This window comes from Barbus barbus, assembly GCF_936440315.1.
Source record: "Barbus barbus genome assembly, chromosome: 47".
NCBI lineage: Eukaryota > Metazoa > Chordata > Actinopteri > Cypriniformes > Cyprinidae > Barbus > Barbus barbus.
Window position 1 is genome coordinate 19,324,848 of NC_136725.1, and position 19,895 is coordinate 19,344,742.

At 40.5% G+C, this 19,895-nt stretch overlaps 1 protein-coding gene across 5 annotated transcripts in view; it reads left to right on the forward strand.

Moving 5' to 3' along the window:
- LOC306866152 (uncharacterized protein) overlaps positions 1-19,010 on the forward strand; it is a 67,144-nt gene extending 48,134 nt beyond the window's left edge. For 4 of the 5 annotated variants that reach the window (XR_013783922.1, XR_013783923.1, XR_013783924.1 and 1 more), the window contains exons 5-9: positions 16,057-16,144; positions 16,795-16,849; positions 17,389-17,531; positions 17,608-17,979; positions 18,643-19,010. Coding sequence is in view for 1 of the 5 variants with exons in the window: in XM_079411214.1 (XP_079267340.1) it covers positions 15,573-15,654; positions 16,057-16,144; positions 16,795-16,849; positions 17,389-17,529 (366 nt within the window). In the remaining 4 variants the exon portion in view is untranslated. Of the gene's footprint in view, positions 1-15,535; positions 15,655-16,056; positions 16,145-16,794; positions 16,850-17,388; positions 17,532-17,607; positions 17,980-18,642 lie in introns of those variants that run through there. The other variant, XM_079411214.1, reaches the window with a different exon arrangement.
- The last annotated feature ends 885 nt before the right edge of the window (positions 19,011-19,895 follow it).

Genomic DNA, 19,895 nt, shown 5'->3' on the forward strand with positions numbered 1-19,895 from the left:
TGTTTATAGGTGTGTCTGCATGGAAGTTTATATGTATGCGCGAGTAGCTATTTATAGGTGTGTCTGAATGGAAGTTTATATGTATGCGGGAGTGTTTTATGGATGTGTATGCGCGCGCATCGAGTTTATATGTATGTGCGAATGTTTATAGGTGTGTCTGCATGGAAGTTTATATGTATGCGCGAGTAGCTATTTATAGGTGTGTCTGCATGGAATTTTATATGTAAGCGCGAGTGTTTTATGGATGTGTATGCGCGCGCATCGAGTTTATATGTATGTGCGAATGTTTATAGGTGTGTCTGCATGGAAGTTTATATGTATGCGCGAGTAGCTATTTATAGGTGTGTCTGCATGGAAGTTTATATGTATGCGGGAGTGTTTTATGGATGTGTATGCGCGCGCATCGAGTTTATATGTATGTGCGAATGTTTATAGGTGTGTCTGCATGGAAGTTTATATGTATGCGCGAGTAGCTATTTATAGGTGTGTCTGCATGGAAGTTTATATGTATGAGCGAGTGTTTTATGGATGTGTATGCGCGCGCATCGAGTTTATATGTATGTGCGAATGTTTATAGGTGTGTCTGCATGGAAGTTTATATGTATGCGCGAGTAGCTATTTATAGGTGTGTCTGCATGGAAGTTTATATGTATGCGGGAGTGTTTTATGGATGTGTATGCGCGCGCATCGAGTTTATATGTATGTGCGAATGTTTATAGGTGTGTCTGCATGGAAGTTTATATGTATGCGCGAGTAGCTATTTATAGGTGTGTCTGCATGGAAGTTTATATGTATGCGGGAGTGTTTTATGGATGTGTATGCGCGCGCATCGAGTTTATATGTATGTGCGAATGTTTATAGGTGTGTCTGCATGGAAGTTTATATGTATGCGCGAGTAGCTATTTATAGGTGTGTCTGCATGGAAGTTTATTTGTATGCGCGAGTGTTTTATGGATGTGTATGCGCGCGCGTCGAGTTTATATGTATGTGCGAATGTTTATAGGTGTGTCTGCATGGAAGTTTATATGTATGCGCGAGTGTTTTATGGATGTGTATGCGCGCGCGTCGAGTTTATATGTATGTGCGAATGTTTATAGGTGTGTCTGCATGGAAGTTTATATATATGCGCGAGTAGCTATTTATAGGTGTGTCTGCATGGAAGTTTATATGTATGCGCGAGTGTTTTATGGATGTGTATGCGCGCGCATCGAGTTTATATGTATGTGCGAATGTTTATAGGTGTGTCTGCATGGAAGTTTATATGTATGCGCGAGTGTTTTATGGATGTGTATGCGCGCGCATCGAGTTTATATGTATGTGCGAATGTTTATAGGTGTGTCTGCATGGAAGTTTATATGTATGCGCGAGTAGCTATTTACAGGTGTGTCTGCATGGAAGTTTATATGTAAGCGCGAGTGTTTTATGGATGTGTATGCGCGCGCATCGAGTTTATATGTATGTGCGAATGTTTATAGGTGTGTCTGCATGGAAGTTTATATGTAAGCGCGAGTGTTTTATGGATGTGTATGCGCGCGCATCGAGTTTATATGTATGCGCGAGTATTTATAGGTGTGTCTGCATGGAAGTTTATTTGTATGCGCGAGTGTTTTATGGATGTGTATGCGCGCGCATCGAGTTTATATGTATGTGCGAATGTTTATAGGTGTGTCTGCATGGAAGTTTATTTGTATGCGCGAGTGTTTTATGGATGTGTATGCGCGTGCATCGAGTTTATATGTATGTGCGAATGTTTATAGGTGTGTCTGCATTGAAGTTTATATGTATGCGCGAGTAGCTATTTATAGGTGTGTCTGCATGGAAGTTTATATGTATGCGCGAGTATTTATAGGTGTGTCTGCATGGAAGTTTATATGTATGCGCGAGTTTTTTATGGATGTGTATGCGCGCGCATCGAGTTTATATGTATGTGAGAATGTTTATAGGTGTGTCTGCATGGAAGTTTATATGTATGCGCGAGTATTTATAGGTGTGTCTGCATGGAAGTTTATTTGTATGCGCGAGTGTTTTATGGATGTGTATGCGCGCGCGTCGAGTTTATATGTATGTGCGAATGTTTATAGGTGTGTCTGCATGGAAGTTTATATGTATGCGCGAGTAGCTATTTATAGGTGTGTCTGCATGGAAGTTTATATGTATGCGCGAGTGTTTTATGGATGTGTATGCGCGCGCATCGAGTTTATATGTATGTGCGAATGTTTATAGGTGTGTCTGCATGGAAGTTTATATGTATGCGCGAGTAGCTATTTATAGGTGTGTCTGCATGGAAGTTTATATGTATGCGGGAGTGTTTTATGGATGTGTATGCGCGCGCATCGAGTTTATATGTATGTGCGAATGTTTATAGGTGTGTCTGCATGGAAGTTTATATGTATGCGCGAGTAGCTATTTATAGGTGTGTCTGCATGGAAGTTTATTTGTATGCGCGAGTGTTTTATGGATGTATATGCGCGCGTCGAGTTTATATGTATGTGCGAATGTTTATAGGTGTGTCTGCATGGAAGTTTATATATATGCGCGAGTAGCTATTTATAGGTGTGTCTGCATGAAAGTTTATGTATGCGCGAGTGTTTTATGGATGTGTATGCGCGCGCATCGAGTTTATATGTATGTGCGAATGTTTATAGGTGTGTCTGCATGGAAGTTTATATGTATGCGCGAGTATTTATAGGTGTGTCTGCATGGAAGTTTATTTGTATGCGCGAGTGTTTTATGGATGTGTATGCGCGCGCATCGAGTTTATATGTATGTGCGAATGTTTATAGGTGTGTCTGCATGGAAGTTTATATGTATGCGCGAGTAGCTATTTATAGGTGTGTCTGCATGGAAGTTTATATGTATGCGGGAGTGTTTTATGGATGTGTATGCGGGCGCATCGAGTTTATATGTATGTGCGAATGTTTATAGGTGTGTTTGCATGGAAGTTTATATGTATGCGCGAGTATTTATAGGTGTGTCTGCATGGAAGTTTATTTGTATGCGCGAGTGTTTTATGGATGTGTATGCGCGCGCATCGAGTTTATATGTATGTGCGAATGTTTATAGGTGTGTCTGCATGGAAGTTTATATGTATGCGCGAGTGTTTTATGGATGTGTATGCGCGCGCATCGAGTTTATATGTATGTGCGAATGTTTATAGGTGTGTCTGCATGGAAGTTTATATGTATGCGCGAGTAGCTATTTATAGGTGTGTCTGCATGGAAGTTTATATGTATGCGGGAGTGTTTTATGGATGTGTATGCGGGCGCATCGAGTTTATATGTATGTGCGAATGTTTATAGGTGTGTTTGCATGGAAGTTTATATGTATGCGCGAGTATTTATAGGTGTGTCTGCATGGAAGTTTATTTGTATGCGCGAGTGTTTTATGGATGTGTATGCGCGCGCATCGAGTTTATATGTATTTGCGAATGTTTATAGGTGTGTCTGCATGGAAGTTTATATGTATGCGCGAGTAGCTGTTTATAGGTGTGTCTGCATGGAAGTTTATATGTATGAGCGAGTGTTTTATGGATGTGTATGCGCGCGCATCGAGTTTATATGTATGTGCGAATGTTTATAGGTGTGTCTGCATGGAAGTTTATATGTATGCGCGAGTATTTATAGGTGTGTCTGCATGGAAGTTTATTTGTATGCGCGAGTGTTTTATGGATGTGTATGCGCGCGCATCGAGTTTATATGTATGTGCGAATGTTTATAGGTGTGTCTGCATGGAAGTTTATATGTATGCGCGAGTAGCTATTTATAGTTGTGTCTGCATGGAAGTTTATATGTATGAGCGAGTGTTTTATGGATGTGTATGCGCGCGCATCGAGTTTATATGTATGTGCGAATGTTTATAGGTGTGTCTGCATGGAAGTTTATATGTATGCGCGAGTAGCTATTTATAGGTGTGTCTGCATGGAAGTTTATATGTAAGCGCGAGTGTTTTATGGATGTGTATGCGCGCGCATCGAGTTTATATGTATGTGCGAATGTTTATAGGTGTGTCTGCATGGAAGTTTATATGTATGCGCGAGTATTTATAGGTGTGTCTGCATGGAAGTTTATTTGTATGCGCGAGTGTTTTATGGATGTGTATGCGCGCGCATCGAGTTTATATGTATGTGCGAATGTTTATAGGTGTGTCTGCATGGAAGTTTATATGTATGCGCGAGTAGCTATTTATAGGTGTGTCTGCATGGAAGTTTATATGTAAGCGCGAGTGTTTTATGGATGTGTATGCGCGCGCATCGAGTTTATATGAATGTGGGAATGTTTATAGGTGTGTCTGCATGGAAGTTTATATGTATGCGCGAGTAGCTATTTATAGGTGTGTCTGCATGGAAGTTTATATGTATGCGGGAGTGTTTTATGGATGTGTATGCGCGCGCATCCAGTTTATATGTATGTGCGAATGTTTATAGGTGTGTCTGCATGGAAGTTTATATGTATGCGCGAGTAGCTATTTATAGGTGTGTCTGCATGGAAGTTTATATGTATGAGCGAGTGTTTTATGGATGTGTATGCGCGCGCATCGAGTTTATATGTATGTGCGAATGTTTATAGGTGTGTCTGCATGGAAGTTTATATGTATGCACGAGTATTTATAGCTGTGTCTGCATGGAAGTTTATTTGTATGCTCGAGTGTTTTATGGATGTGTATGCGCGCGCATCGAGTTTATATGTATGTGCGAATGTTTATAGGTGTGTCTGCATGGAAGTTTATATGTATGCGCGAGTATTTATAGGTGTGTCTGCATTAGGGTGACCACCTGGCAATAGATCTGTAGCGGGACAGTAGATGTGATTTTGCGGGACAATGCGGGACACGTGTGAGACAGATACATTTACTACTGTTTGTCACGTATCCTGTGGGTGTGCCCTGGTTGGCCACCAGATGTCACTGTCTTGTCTGAGCACATGGGTTTGTGTTGTGATTGTTCCATGTGTTCCCCCGGTTGATTGTTGACCCCGCCCTCCTTGTTATTCCCTAATTGTGTCAGCGTGTACACCTGGTGCCTCCTCGTTTGTCTCCTTTAAATGATCCTGGTGTTTGCAGTCCTGTTCGGCCACGTTGTCATATGTTCTTGGTGCAGTAAGTCATGTCTGTTTTCTAGTCCTCGTTTTTGCTTTGCTCTGTCAGTCTGTTTTTCCCCTCGGGGTAATTTATGTTTCTGTTTTGTTTCTTTTTGTTATTAAAACTTCACCATTCCCCTGCACTTGAGTTCTCGCCTCATTCTCTGCACGTATCATGACACTATGTTATTTAAATACTGCTTTACATTACATCCGTTGTCTTGTGTGCCGATTTATGTTTCTGCCGATGGATGCCCATTGCCCACACTCCAAGTTGCGCTTCTGGCAGCATTAAATCCAGGAGAGAGTATAAGTTTTGAGCTTGCACACGTAGCCCTAATGTCTGATCGAGAGAGAGCGCGCATCTGTTTTGTGTGAGAGTGAAGAGAATCCTGCAAACAGAGACATTTGTTGCATTCTCGCATTAAAAGAATGCGCTCTGGACACTTTTCATTAAAATAACGCCATAGAAACCGCCTCAAATGAACTATTAAAATGAGAAGAAAGTCGTGTCTGAAAGCTGCAACCGTTTTTTTTTTTTTTCAATGAAAGGAGAATATCGTGTTTTTCCGTGTGCGCTCCACCATTTCCGTCGGTGGTGCTCGAGCCCTTGATGAGGTCCGCACATCCTTTGTGCCGTCCACGCAGTCGTCATCTGCGGAAAACTCCCTGTCTACGACTGTGTGGGTTGGTTATTTTCTTAGCTAGAACATGACGACTGCGCAAATGGGGTTTTAAATGCCAGTCAGTTTTTAATGTATTTCTTATTTTGGTATTTCAGTTTCTGGGATGAAAAAAAAAAAAACATACAGAATACACACCTTACCTCTTGCAGGAAGCGGTACAAAGCTCCCAATTTCGGGACGGTCCCGCAAAATGCGGGACGGGTGGTCACCCTAGTCTGCATGGAAGTTTATATGTATGCGCGAGTGTTTTATGGATGTGTATGCGCGCATCGAGTTTATATGTATGTGCGAATGTTTATAGGTGTGTCTGCATGGAAGTTTATATGTATGCGCGAGTATTTATAGGTGTGTCTGCATGGAAGTTTATTTGTATGCGCGAGTGTTTTATGGATGTGTATGCGCGCATCAAGTTTATATGTATGTGCGAATGTTTATAGGTGTGTCTGCATTGAAGTTTATATGTATGCGCGAGTAGCTATTTATAGGTGTGTCTGCATGGAAGTTTATATGTATGCGCGAGTAGCTATTTATAGGTGTGTCTGCATGGAAGTTTATATGTATGCGCGAGTAGCTATTTATAGGTGTGTCTGCATGGAAGTTTATATGTATGCGCGAGTGTTTTATGGATGTGTATGCGCGCGCATCGAGTTTATATGTATGTGCGAATGTTTATAGGTGTGTCTGCATGGAAGTTTATATGTATGCGCGAGTATTTATAGGTGTGTCTGCATGGAAGTTTATTTGTATGCGCGAGTGTTTTATGGATGTGTATGCGCGCGCATCGAGTTTATATGTATGTGCGAATGTTTATAGGTGTGTCTGCATGGAAGTTTATATGTATGCGCGAGTAGCTATTTATAGGTGTGTCTGCATGGAAGTTTATATGCGAGTGTTTTATGGATGTGTATGCGCGCGCATCGAGTTTATATGTATGTGCGAATGTTTATAGGTGTGTCTGCATGGAAGTTTATATGTATGCGCGAGTATTTATAGGTGTGTCTGCATGGAAGTTTATTTGTATGCGCGAGTGTTTTATGGATGTGTATGCGCGCGCATCGAGTTTATATGTATGTGCGAATGTTTATAGGTGTGTCTGCATGGAAGTTTATATGTATGCGCGAGTAGCTATTTATAGGTGTGTCTGCATGGAAGTTTATATGCGAGTGTTTTATGGATGTGTATGCGCGCGCATCGAGTTTATATGTATGTGCGAATGTTTATAGGTGTGTCTGCATGGAAGTTTATATGTATGCGCGAGTATTTATATGTGTGTCTGCATGGAAGTTTATTTGTATGCGCGAGTGTTTTATGGATGTGTATGCGCGCGCATCGAGTTTATATGTATGTGCGAATGTTTATAGGTGTGTCTGCATGGAAGTTTATATGTATGCGCGAGTAGCTATTTATAGGTGTGTCTGCATGGAAGTTTATATGTAAGGGCGAGTGTTTTATGGATGTGTATGCGCGCGCATCGAGTTTATATGTATGTGCGAATGTTTATAGGTGTGTCTGCATGGAAGTTTATATGTATGCGCGAGTAGCTATTTATAGGTGTGTCTGAATGGAAGTTTATATGTATGCGGGAGTGTTTTATGGATGTGTATGCGCGCGCATCGAGTTTATATGTATGTGCGAATGTTTATAGGTGTGTCTGCATGGAAGTTTATATGTATGCGCGAGTAGCTATTTATAGGTGTGTCTGCATGGAAGTTTATATGTAAGCGCGAGTGTTTTATGGATGTGTATGCGCGCGCATCGAGTTTATATGTATGTGCGAATGTTTATAGGTGTGTCTGCATGGAAGTTTATATGTATGCGCGAGTAGCTATTTATAGGTGTGTCTGCATGGAAGTTTATATGTATGCGGGAGTGTTTTATGGATGTGTATGCGCGCGCATCGAGTTTATATGTATGTGCGAATGTTTATAGGTGTGTCTGCATGGAAGTTTATATGTATGCGCGAGTAGCTATTTATAGGTGTGTCTGCATGGAAGTTTATATGTATGAGCGAGTGTTTTATGGATGTGTATGCGCGCGCATCGAGTTTATATGTATGTGCGAATGTTTATAGGTGTGTCTGCATGGAAGTTTATATGTATGCGCGAGTAGCTAATTATAGGTGTGTCTGCATGGAAGTTTATATGTATGCGGGAGTGTTTTATGGATGTGTATAAGCGCGCATCGAGTTTATATGTATGTGCGAATGTTTATAGGTGTGTCTGCATGGAAGTTTATATGTATGCGCGAGTAGCTATTTATAGGTGTGTCTGCATGGAAGTTTATTTGTATGCTCGAGTGTTTTATGGATGTGTATGCGCGCGCATCGAGTTTATATGTATGTGCGAATGTTTATAGGTGTGTCTGCATGGAAGTTTATATGTATGCGCGAGTATTTATAGGTGTGTCTGCATGGAAGTTTATTTGTATGCGCGAGTGTTTTATGGATGTGTATGCGCGCGCATCGAGTTTATATGTATGTGCGAATGTTTATAGGTGTGTCTGCATGGAAGTTTATATGTATGCGCGAGTAGCTATTTATAGGTGTGTCTGCATGGAAGTTTATATGTATGCGCGAGTAGCTATTTATTGGTGTGTCTGCATGGAAGTTTATTTGTATGCGCGAGTGTTTTATGGATGTGTATGCGCGCATCGAGTTTATATGTATGTGCAAATGTTTATAGGTGTGTCTGCATGGAAGTTTATATGTATGCGCGAGTATTTATAGGTGTGTCTGCATGGAAGTTTATTTGTATGCGCGAGTGTTTTATGGATGTGTATGCGCGCATCGAGTTTATATGTATGTGCGAATGTTTATAGGTGTGTCTGCATGGAAGTTTATATGTATGCGCGAGTATTTATAGGTGTGTCTGCATGGAAGTTTATATGTATGCGCGAGTTTTTTATGGATGTGTATGCGCGCGCATCGAGTTTATATGTATGTGCGAATGTTTATAGGTGTGTCTGCATGGAAGTTTATATGTATGCGCGAGTATTTATAGGTGTGTCTGCATGGAAGTTTATTTGTATGCGCGAGTGTTTTATGGATGTGTATGCGCGCGCGTCGAGTTTATATGTATGTGCGAATGTTTATAGGTGTGTCTGCATGGAAGTTTATATGTATGCGAGTAGCTATTTATAGGTGTGTCTGCATGGAAGTTTATATGTATGCGCGAGTGTTTTATGGATGTGTATGCGCGCGCATCGAGTTTATATGTATGTGCGAATGTTTATAGGTGTGTCTGCATGGAAGTTTATATGTATGCGCGAGTAGCTATTTATAGGTGTGTCTGCATGGAAGTTTATTTGTATGCGCGAGTGTTTTATGGATGTGTATGCGCGCGCATCGAGTTTATATGTATGTGCGAATGTTTATAGGTGTGTCTGCATGGAAGTTTATATGTATGCGCGAGTAGCTATTTATAGGTGTGTCTGCATGGAAGTTTATATGTATGCGGGAGTGTTTTATGGATGTGTATGCGGGCGCATCGAGTTTATATGTATGTGCGAATGTTTATAGGTGTGTCTGCATGGAAGTTTATATGTATGCGCGAGTATTTATAGGTGTGTCTGCATGGAAGTTTATATGTATGCGCGAGTGTTTTATGGATGTGTATGCGCGCGCATCGAGTTTATATGTATGTGCGAATGTTTATAGGTGTGTCTGCATGGAAGTTTATATGTATGCGCGAGTAGCTATTTATAGGTGTGTCTGCATGGAAGTTTATATGTATGCGCGAGTATTTATAGGTGTGTCTGCATGGAAGTTTATATGTATGCGCGAGTTTTTTATGGATGTGTATGCGGGCGCATCGAGTTTATATGTATGTGCGAATGTTTATAGGTGTGTCTGCATGGAAGTTTATATGTATGCGCGAGTAGCTATTTATAGGTGTGTCTGCATGGAAGTTTATATGTATGCGCGAGTAGCTATTTATAGGTGTGTCTGCATGGAAGTTTATATGTATGCGCGAGTAGCTATTTATAGGTGTGTCTGCATGGAAGTTTATATGTATGCGCGAGTAGCTATTTATAGGTGTGTCTGCATGGAAGTTTATATGTATGCCGGAGTGTTTTATGGATGTGTATGCGCGCGCATCGAGTTTATATTTATGTGCAAATGTGCGAGTAGCTATTTATAGGTGTGTCTGCATGGAAGTTTATATGTATGCGCGAGTAGCTATTTATAGGTGTGTCTGCATGGAAGTTTATATGTATGCGCTAGTAGCTATTTATAGGTGTGTCTGCATGGAAGTTTATATGTATGCGCGAGTATTTATAGGTGTGTCTGCATGGAAGTTTATATGTATGCGCGAGTAGCTATTTATAGGTGTGTCTGCATGGAAGTTTATATGTATCCCAGATAGCAGACGGATGTGGGCCACTTCAGGCATTGATGCGGCACTGGTGGCCTTCTTATGGCCCGCACCAAATGTGTCTGAGCCTGAAGTGGCCCACATGTAAAATGGCAAATATGGCCCAAAAAATGTAAATCACATCTGGGCCATTTTAGGCAAAGATGCGGCACTCATGACAATGTGTAATCTGAATCTGAGCCTAAAGTGGCCCATATGATAGATAATAAACATGGCCCAAATATGACAAACCAAATGTGGGCCACCTATGGCAAAAACGTGGCACAATTGACAATGACTAATCTGGATGTAAACCAAATATGGCCCACATATGTTTCAGCAAATGTGGCCCAATTATCTTAAAACATATCTGGGCCAGGTTGGGCAAAGATATGGCACAGTGGCACTGGCTCATCTGGATGTGAGCCAAAAGTGGCCCACATATAATCCTGAAAATGTGGCCCAGTTATCTCAAAACATATCTGGGCCCGGTTTGGCAAAGATATGGCACAGTGGCACTGGCTCACCTTGATGTGAGCCAAAAGTGGCCCACATATAATCCACATATAATCCTATAATCCACATATTATCTTAAAACACATCTGGGCCAGGTTTGGCAAAGATATGGCTCAGTGACCACTGGCTCATCTGGATGTGAGCCAAAAGTGGCCCACATATAATGTTGCAAATGTGGCCCAGTTATCTTATAACACATCTGGGCCAGGTTTGGCAAATATATGGCTGATGACCACTGGCCCATCAGGATGTGAGCCAAAAGTGGCCCACATATAATGTTGCTAATGTGGCCCAGTTATCTTATAACACATCTGGGCCAGGTTTGGCAAATATATGGCTCAGTGACCACTGGCTCATCTGGATGTGAGCCAAAAGTGGCCCACATATAATGTTGCTACTGTGGCCCAGTTATCTTATAACACATCTGGGCCAGGTTTGGCAAATATATGGCTGAGTGACCACTGGCCCATCAGGATGTGAGCCAAAAGTGGCCCACATATAATATTGAAAATGTGGCCCAGTTATCTTATAACACATCTGGGCCAGGTTTGGCAAATATATGGCTCAGTGACCACTGGCTCATCTGGATGTGAGCCAAAAGTGGCCCACATATAATGTTGCTAATGTGGCCCAGTTATCTTATAACACATCTGGGATAGGTTTGGCAAATATATGGCTCAGTGACCCCTGGCTCATCTGGATGTGAGCCAAAAATGGCCCACATATAATGTTGAAAATGTGGCCCAGTTATCTTAACACACATTTGGGCCAGGTTTGGCAAAGATATGGCTCAGTGACCACTGGCTCATCTGGATGTGAGCCAAAAGTGGCCCACATATAATGTTGCAAATTTGGCCCAGTTATCTCAAAACATATCTGGGCCAGGTTTGGTAAAGATATGGCTGAGTGACCACTGGCTCATCAGGATGTGAGCCAAAAGTGGCCCACATATAATTTTGCAAATGTGGCCCAGTTATCTTATAACATATCTGGGCCAGGTTTGGCAAAGTTATGGCTAAGTGACCACTGGCTCATCTGGATGTGAGCCAAAAGTGGCCCACATATAATATTGAAAATGTGGCCCAGTTATCTTATAACACATCTGGGCCAGGTTTGGCAAAGATATGGCTCAGTGACCACTGGCTCATCTGGATGTGAGCCAAAAGTGGCCCACATATAATATTGAAAATGTGGCCCAGTTATCTTATAACACATCTGGGCCAGGTTTGGCAAAGATATGGCTAAGTGACCACTGGCTCATCTGGATGTGAGCCAAAAGTGGCCCACATATAATATTGAAAATGTGGCCCAGTTATCTTATAACACATCTGGGCCAGGTTTGGCAAAGATATGGCTGAGTGACAACTGGCTCATCTGGATGTGAGCCAAAAGTGGCCCACATATAATGTTGCAAGTGTCGCCCAGTTATCTTATAACACATCTGGGCCAGGTTTGGCAAAGATATGGCTAAGTGACCACTGGCTCATCTGGATGTGAGCCAAAAGTGGCCCACATATAATATTGAAAATGTGGCCCAGTTATCTTATAACACATCTGGGCCAGGTTTGGCAAAGATATGGCTGAGTGACCACTGGCTCATCTGGATGTGAGCCAAAAGTGGCCCACATATAATGTTGCAAGTGTCGCCCAGTTATCTTATAACACATCTGGGCCAGGTTTGGCAAAGATATGGCTAAGTGACCACTGGCTCATCTGGATGTGAGCCAAAAGTGGCCCACATATAATATTGAAAATGTGGCCCAGTTATCTTATAACACATCTGGGCCAGGTTTGGCAAAGATATGGCTAAGTGACCACTGGCTCATCTGGATGTGAGCCAAAAGTGGCCCACATATAATATTGAAAATGTGGCCCAGTTATCTTATAACACATCTGGGCCAGGTTTGGCAAAGATATGGCTGAGTGACAACTGGCTCATCTGGATGTGAGCCAAAAGTGGCCCACATATAATGTTGCAAGTGTCGCCCAGTTATCTTATAACACATCTGGGCCAGGTTTGGCAAAGATATGGCTAAGTGACCACTGGCTCATCTGGATGTGAGCCAAAAGTGGCCCACATATAATATTGAAAATGTGGCCCAGTTATCTTATAACACATCTGGGCCAGGTTTGGCAAAGATATGGCTGAGTGACCACTGGCTCATCTGGATGTGAGCCAAAAGTGGCCCACATATAATGTTGCAAGTGTCGCCCAGTTATCTTATAACACATCTGGGCCAGGTTTGGCAAAGATATGGCTAAGTGACCACTGGCTCATCTGGATGTGAGCCAAAAGTGGCCCACATATAATATTGAAAATGTGGCCCAGTTATCTTATAACACATCTGGGCCAGGTTTGGCAAAGATATGGCTAAGTGACCACTGGCTCATCTGGATGTGAGCCAAAAGTGGCCCACATATAATATTGAAAATGTGGCCCAGTTATCTTATAACACATCTGGGCCAGGTTTGTCAAAGATATGGCTGAGTGACCACTGGCTCATCTGGATGTGAGCCAAAAGTGGCCCACATATAATGTTGCAAATGTGGCCCAGTTATCTTATAACACATCTGGGCCAGGTTTGGCAAAGATATGGCTAAATGACCACTGGCTCATCTGGATGTGAGCCAAAAGTGGCCCACATATAATGCTGTAAAAAGGCACAGTTATCTCAGAATGTATTTGGGCCAGTTTTGGCAAAGATATGCTACAGTGGCACTGCCTCAGGTGTGAGCCGAAAGTGCCACCCATATGGCATGGCAAATATGGTCCATATAATTCATAATAATTTGGGCCACATTTGGAAAATATACGGCACAGTCAGCATTGGCTAATCAGGGTGTAAGTCTAACTTGGCCCACATTCGAAATATGCCCCCCAAAAATGTAAACCTACGTGGTAAGTCCATTTCTGGCTTAGATGCAACACTTCTGACAATGGCTAATTTAGCTTAAAAAGGACAGACTTTGAAACTGCCTTGAATTTTTTTTTAACAACATTTAACAATATTTTTTGGTATAGATGCAGCAGGCACTTAGGCTGTGTGTCGTGTCCACCAATGCGTTTTTTTTTCACGCGATTGGTGTGTTTATTCAATTGTTTTCAATGGGAGTGCCGCGTTTTTAAAACGCCATGCATTTTTCTGGCTATAAAGCGCTGAACACTCAGCGTTTTTTATAGATCGGCGAGAGTTAAAGAACGTTAAACTTTGGTTAAAATGCTCATTACTGTCACTTTCTACCAGACCGTCCAATCACAATGGAGGAGGGGCGGGAAAAATACCACACCGACCAACTGTCACAACATTCTTTCTGTACAACATCAAATAGCAGAGTAGATGGAAAAATTATATTTCTGGTTTCCGAACATACGTGTCTATACCATATGACATCCGTACTATACAAACATTATTAGTATTATACAAATTATCAGCGAAATCAGTTACAAGTAAACTGTGCTACGGATATTCTGTATAGCAACAAAGCGTCTCAAAAAAAAAAAAAAAAAAAAAACAACAACAAAAACGCTGCACTGCCAAAACACTTTCAATCGCCCACAGCTAGGTGTTTTCAGTAGATTGCCTATAGCATTTTCGGCTGGCTAAAAACGCTTTGGTGGACATGTCCTTAGGCTGGATGTGAGGCTACATGTACTTACATCTATAACATATATGCTATTGCTGACATATGTTTTGTAGGTAGAGTGTCTCGAAAAGTTCAAGTGTCTAAGTTCAAACTTATGAAGAGTTTTTTATGGTTTTGGGATGTGCAAGAAGATACTTTAGTTGCTGTTTGTGCAAAGCTTGGGGCACAATGATTTTGCCAAGTACTGTATCAACATATTTTTGTTGATCTTGGAACATCATTCCTGTCCATAAAAATAGTCCTAACCCTAACCCTACAATCAGAGGGAAATGATAATAACACTGATCTAGAAGCATGGTTGAAAGCCTAAACTTGGCATAACTTCAAACTTCAATTCTAATTGGTCGATATGAATGCTGTTCCAGGATCAATAAAGATGTTGAGCCAGGAACATGTTAGCCTACTCTGTGAAACCTTGCTTATCTTGCTAGCAGTGTCATATAGGCCTAACTTCTAAAGCAGACACGGATAAACTTCCAATGAGGCCTCAAGATGAGTTAAAATTATGACAAATTAGTCAAACAAGATATTTCTTATTATTTGGCTATTTTTATAACAAATGTACTGGATTTGTTGTGGAGAATAGGACTATAAGGAGACATTGAAGTCAAAAAGGTTGTGATTCACTGTTCCTATGTGTCTCAAGTGATCCCACAAAGGGTAATATTTGAAACCCCCTTAAAATATTCAAATATTTAAAAATAATCCAATTCAAATATTCAAATATTGAAAATATATTAAAAAAATAATATTTAAAAAATGAAATAAACATATTTTAAATAAACAAATAAACATTTAATTTTATTACATTCAGGGTTCTCAAGTTTTATCAAAATCTTGATGCGGTTAGGGGAGGAGTCCTAATGGAGCCCCAATTTTACCCATTGTTCATAATTAACCAGCACAAATTGAAATTATAACAATTGGTAAATCTGATAAATGACAGAGCAATTCATCACATCAAAAATACTCTTTAATGTTATATTTCAAAATGACAAATATACACAAATTACAAAAATATAACAAATTGCTCAAGAGTACACACTCCAGCTTATGAAATGTGTTTTGTGTTGTAAGTGTTTGTTGCACATTTTGATGCCTTGATAACAGGGGTAGGGGGCTCCCAGACATTTTCACTGTCGTAATGGATGAGTGTTCCGTCCAGAGCCAACCTGTTTCTAGTTTTGATTTTGTTCAAACCTATCTCCATCAGGACGTGTGTTCGCGCGATGTTGTTGGTTGCCTAGTAACGAACGTACAGTGGCCGAGAATGTTCCGTCAACTTTGTTCGCGCATCTATGTTGCCTACACGTGCTGGCAGCAGGAAACGTCACTTTGGCTGTATCAGAAATCGCCCCCGGTTGGCATTGCCTTTTCAGCGTGAGAAATACACGGCGTGGCGTACAGCGTGTGAACTGGTTGAATTGCGTGTGTCTCACGCCCACATTTCTGGCTTAATATAATTTACATTTATACAACTGTCATTTTTAGGCTATAAATAATCTGTTTTAAAGATAAAAAATATATAATTTTAATTGACATTATAATTGATGAAATACGATTAAATGAACGACAAAGCTCTTGTGAGAAAATATTATTATTTTGATAATTAACTTTTTCAGCCCTCTGCATTCATGAAAAAATTGTCACATTTTTTTGCTTCAGCTTACTTATTTATTAGAGATACGATCTCTATTTTGTTTATAACAAAATATTTACTGCATTTGAAGTTGTCTTTGAAAAAAAAAAATCAAACTGATTCGGCCCTTTAAATTTAAACAGCCGTAAGGCGCGAAAAAGGCGCTCGAAACCAGAAGGTCAGAGGATTGTCAGTTGGAGGGAGGACGAATACAGCAAACAAACAATCAAGGTAAGATCGATACATTTATATTTTCTTAGCGATTGCTTCGTTATATCCATGTTGTATGAGTTAATGGAATAACTTCTAATTTCGAAGTAACATTATTTTGGCAGTTTATAGCTCTAAGGTAGATCTATTATGGTTATCGAATGCGAAATGAACAAGTATCGATTGAACGGCGCGCCAATACATTTAGATTTGCTCATGTTGCTCCGATCTTGCCAATCTTCAGTCAGTTCTGCACGGTGAAAGTATTTAACTCTTGTCTTATTTTGGCACAACAATGAAAAATGTATATATAATAGCCTATAGTGTAATTTTTCATTCATGTTTATACATTGGGCATACAGTAATACTGCAGTAACTGCACTAGTTTTATTACTTTGTGACAGCATTTTTCGTTAACTAGCAATAATGCACAAATTACTACATGCTTTTTCTTACAATAAAAGCTTTTATGAGATGATTACAAAGTAACAATAGCCTAATAGATATTATTGAGCAAGTTGGTTCAGGTATTATTACTCTATGTATTTCACATTTTTAGTATACCCTAGTAATTTTAAAATTAGTTTGCCTGCTTTTTTTTTTTTTTTCATTTAATGTTTTGAGTCAGGATGTTTTTCACCTTAATAACACATTGATGTGATTTGCTACAGAAAACTGCTGGTGGGAATAAAATGCTACAGTTTAGAGTTCACTGTCACCATTAAGGTAAGCTGCTGATACATTTCATGTGGTACAAAATAAAAAAGTATCAAGGAATTTTTTTTTTGTTTTGTTCGTTTATATAAGCTACAATTTAAAAGTGTAATTTAAAGTGTAAAACTTAAAACTTTAAAGTGTAATTATTATTTTTAAACAGTTCTTATAAATACATACAGTATGTAATTCCATCCAAAAAATTTTTTTGAGGTGACTCAATCATGATCATGAGGTGACTAAAGATTCCCAGTTCCCAGCCATATTATACAATGATTTATTGCTTGTCTTTGTTGAATAATACAGAAGATAAAGAGCTTAAACAACTAGTATATTAAATCGCATTATTAGTAAAAAAAAAAAAAAAAAGTAAAAAAAATAATTTTTAAATAAAAAACACATTTAGATTATTTTCCAAAATCGTTCGACTAACATTATGACTTGTTCGGCCTCAAACTCTGACCATGATGACATTGTGTCACTACTAAAAGAGATTGAATCTGATCTTAGATTTGTTAGTCTACCTCTACTCCGTGTGTTTCTCTGCACAGACCCTGTGCACCCAGAATGCGATCTTCCCAGATGTCCTTCATCTCCACCCGAAACCGCTTCGCCCCCCTCCGCGAGACGGAACGCGATGCTGTGATCGTCGGAGGCTCCATCGTCCGGCACGTCCGTGCTACGTCAGCTGAAGGTAGAGTGCACACTCACTGTTTCCCCGGTGCTCGTGTTCTCAATGTTTCTGCGAATGTTTACCCGCGATCCTGAAGGGCAACGAGAACATCGGTGCTGTCGTGCTGCACGCGGGGACAAACGACATCAAGCTGCGGCAGATGGAGACACTGAAGAGGGACTACAGGAGCCTGATCGAGACGGTACGCAGCACATCGCCCGCGGCGACGATCATCGTGTTAGGACTGCTTCCCACGTATCGACAAGGAAACGAAAGGTTCAGTAGACTGTTTGCTTTAAACGAATGGTTATCGTCATGGTGTAAAGAACAGAAACTGCTCTTTGTTAATAATTGGAATCTTTTCTGGGAGCGTCCTAGGCTTTTCCGTGCTGATGACCTGCACCCCAGCAGAGTCGGAGTGGAACTCCTGTCGGACAACATCTCCAGGACGCTACGCTCCATATGACTAGTAAGACAATTCTCAAATAACTGCCATGAGGACTTTTGTTCTACCCACTTAAAAAATAGAAGTACTTGCGCTGTCCAATCTATACAGACTGTGTCTGTTCCCCGAATAGCGAGGTCTAAATATAAATTTAATGCAGGATCTAGAAAAAATCTGACCGTGATTAAACCAGAAAAACGCAAAATAAACGAACAAAAACTATTTTTAAAGCTTGGGCTCCTAAATATTAGATCACTCGCACCCAAAGCAGTTATTGTAAATGAAATGATCACAGATAATAATTTTGATGTACTCTGCCTGACTCGATAAAACAAAAACAACAAGCAGCCGAAATAGTGGAATAAAGTCGTTATTTTTGTTTGTTTTTTTGCGCACAAAAAGTATTCTCGTCGCTTGATAAACTTATGGTTGAACTAACATGAACAAACAGTGAATGACTGTAACATTAAAAAAGCTTAATAAATAATGCAGTTCATGTTAGTTAATACTAGTTAATACATTAATTAATGTTAACAATTAAGGCCTTAGAGTTACCAAACTGTTTAATACACTGGTAGTTCCAGTCCATTTTTTCCCCATTCAGTATTAATGTGCTATTGCTATTAAAACACTATTGTAAAATCAGCATTCAACAGTGTATTTTGTTTTTGTGTGTATCCAATAAAGGCTTGCAAGATTGCCATGATGACGCAGATGGCCCAGCCAAGGTGGTCAAATTCTTTAATTTTGGATGGCTCCATTTGCCAATGTCTTCTAGTGTGTTTACTTCTGCGTTGTCTGTTTTTTTTTTTGGATGACCAACTGGAAACATGTTTTGTTTTGTTTTTTTGTTTAGTTCTAAGATGCTTTATATGCACATATTTTGTGTTTTTATTATTATTGCTATTTTTTTTTTTAGATTGCTTTCCAGTTTTGAAAATGGAAACTTGCACTTGGTTGTTCTTTGACAATATTAATAAATAATGCAAATGTTTTCAGAAATGTGTTTAAATCATCTGTTGTAACTTCTCTTAACATAAAAAGGGGCCATTTTTAAATTTCTCTTTAGTTTATATCTCTTAGTGTCAATGATATGGCACAGCATGCACACACAAAAACACACAGTTATGGTTTATTTATGTAATTCTTGGCTAACATGTGGCTGAACAACTGGCCTACTTGTGGAGCAGATCTGGCAAACAGGAGTGCATTGCAAAAGTGCCACCATTCCATGCTGCATGAGGAATGTTGGGAAAGACCAGGGTTTGTATAAAAATCAACTGTGGCCAGGTGTGGTTTATTTGGTTTGTTGTTGGGTTACATGTGGCATTGCTATGGCTTAATTGTGGCCCAAATCTGGCAAACAGGAGTGGACTGCCTTAAGTGCCATAATGTTCATCTGGCCCACATACCGCGTGGAATGATGGCACTTGGGCGGTCCTCTCCTGTTTGCCAGATTTGGGCCACAATTAAGCCAAAGCAATGCCGCATGTCAGCCGTAAACAAAACAAATGAAGCAGAACTGGCCCACATCTGGCCCAGACACCAAAATTGCTGTGGCCCAGATCCGGCCCACACTTGACACTTTCATCTGGCCCACATACCGCGTGGAATGATGGCACTTGGGCGGTCCGCTCCTGTTTGCCAGATTTGGGCCACAATTAGGCCAAAGCAATGCCGCATGTCAGCCGTAAACAAAACAAATGAAGCAGAACTGGCCCACATCTGGCCCAGACACCAAAATTGCTGTGGCCCAGATCCGGCCCACACTTTACGTTTTCATCTGGCCCACATACCGCGTGGAATGATGGCACTTGGGCGGTCCGCTCCTGTTTGCCAGATTTGGGCCACAATTAAGCCATAGCAATGCCGCATGTCAGCCGTAAACAAAACAATTGAAGCAGAACTGGCCCACAACTGGCCCAGACACCAAAATTGCT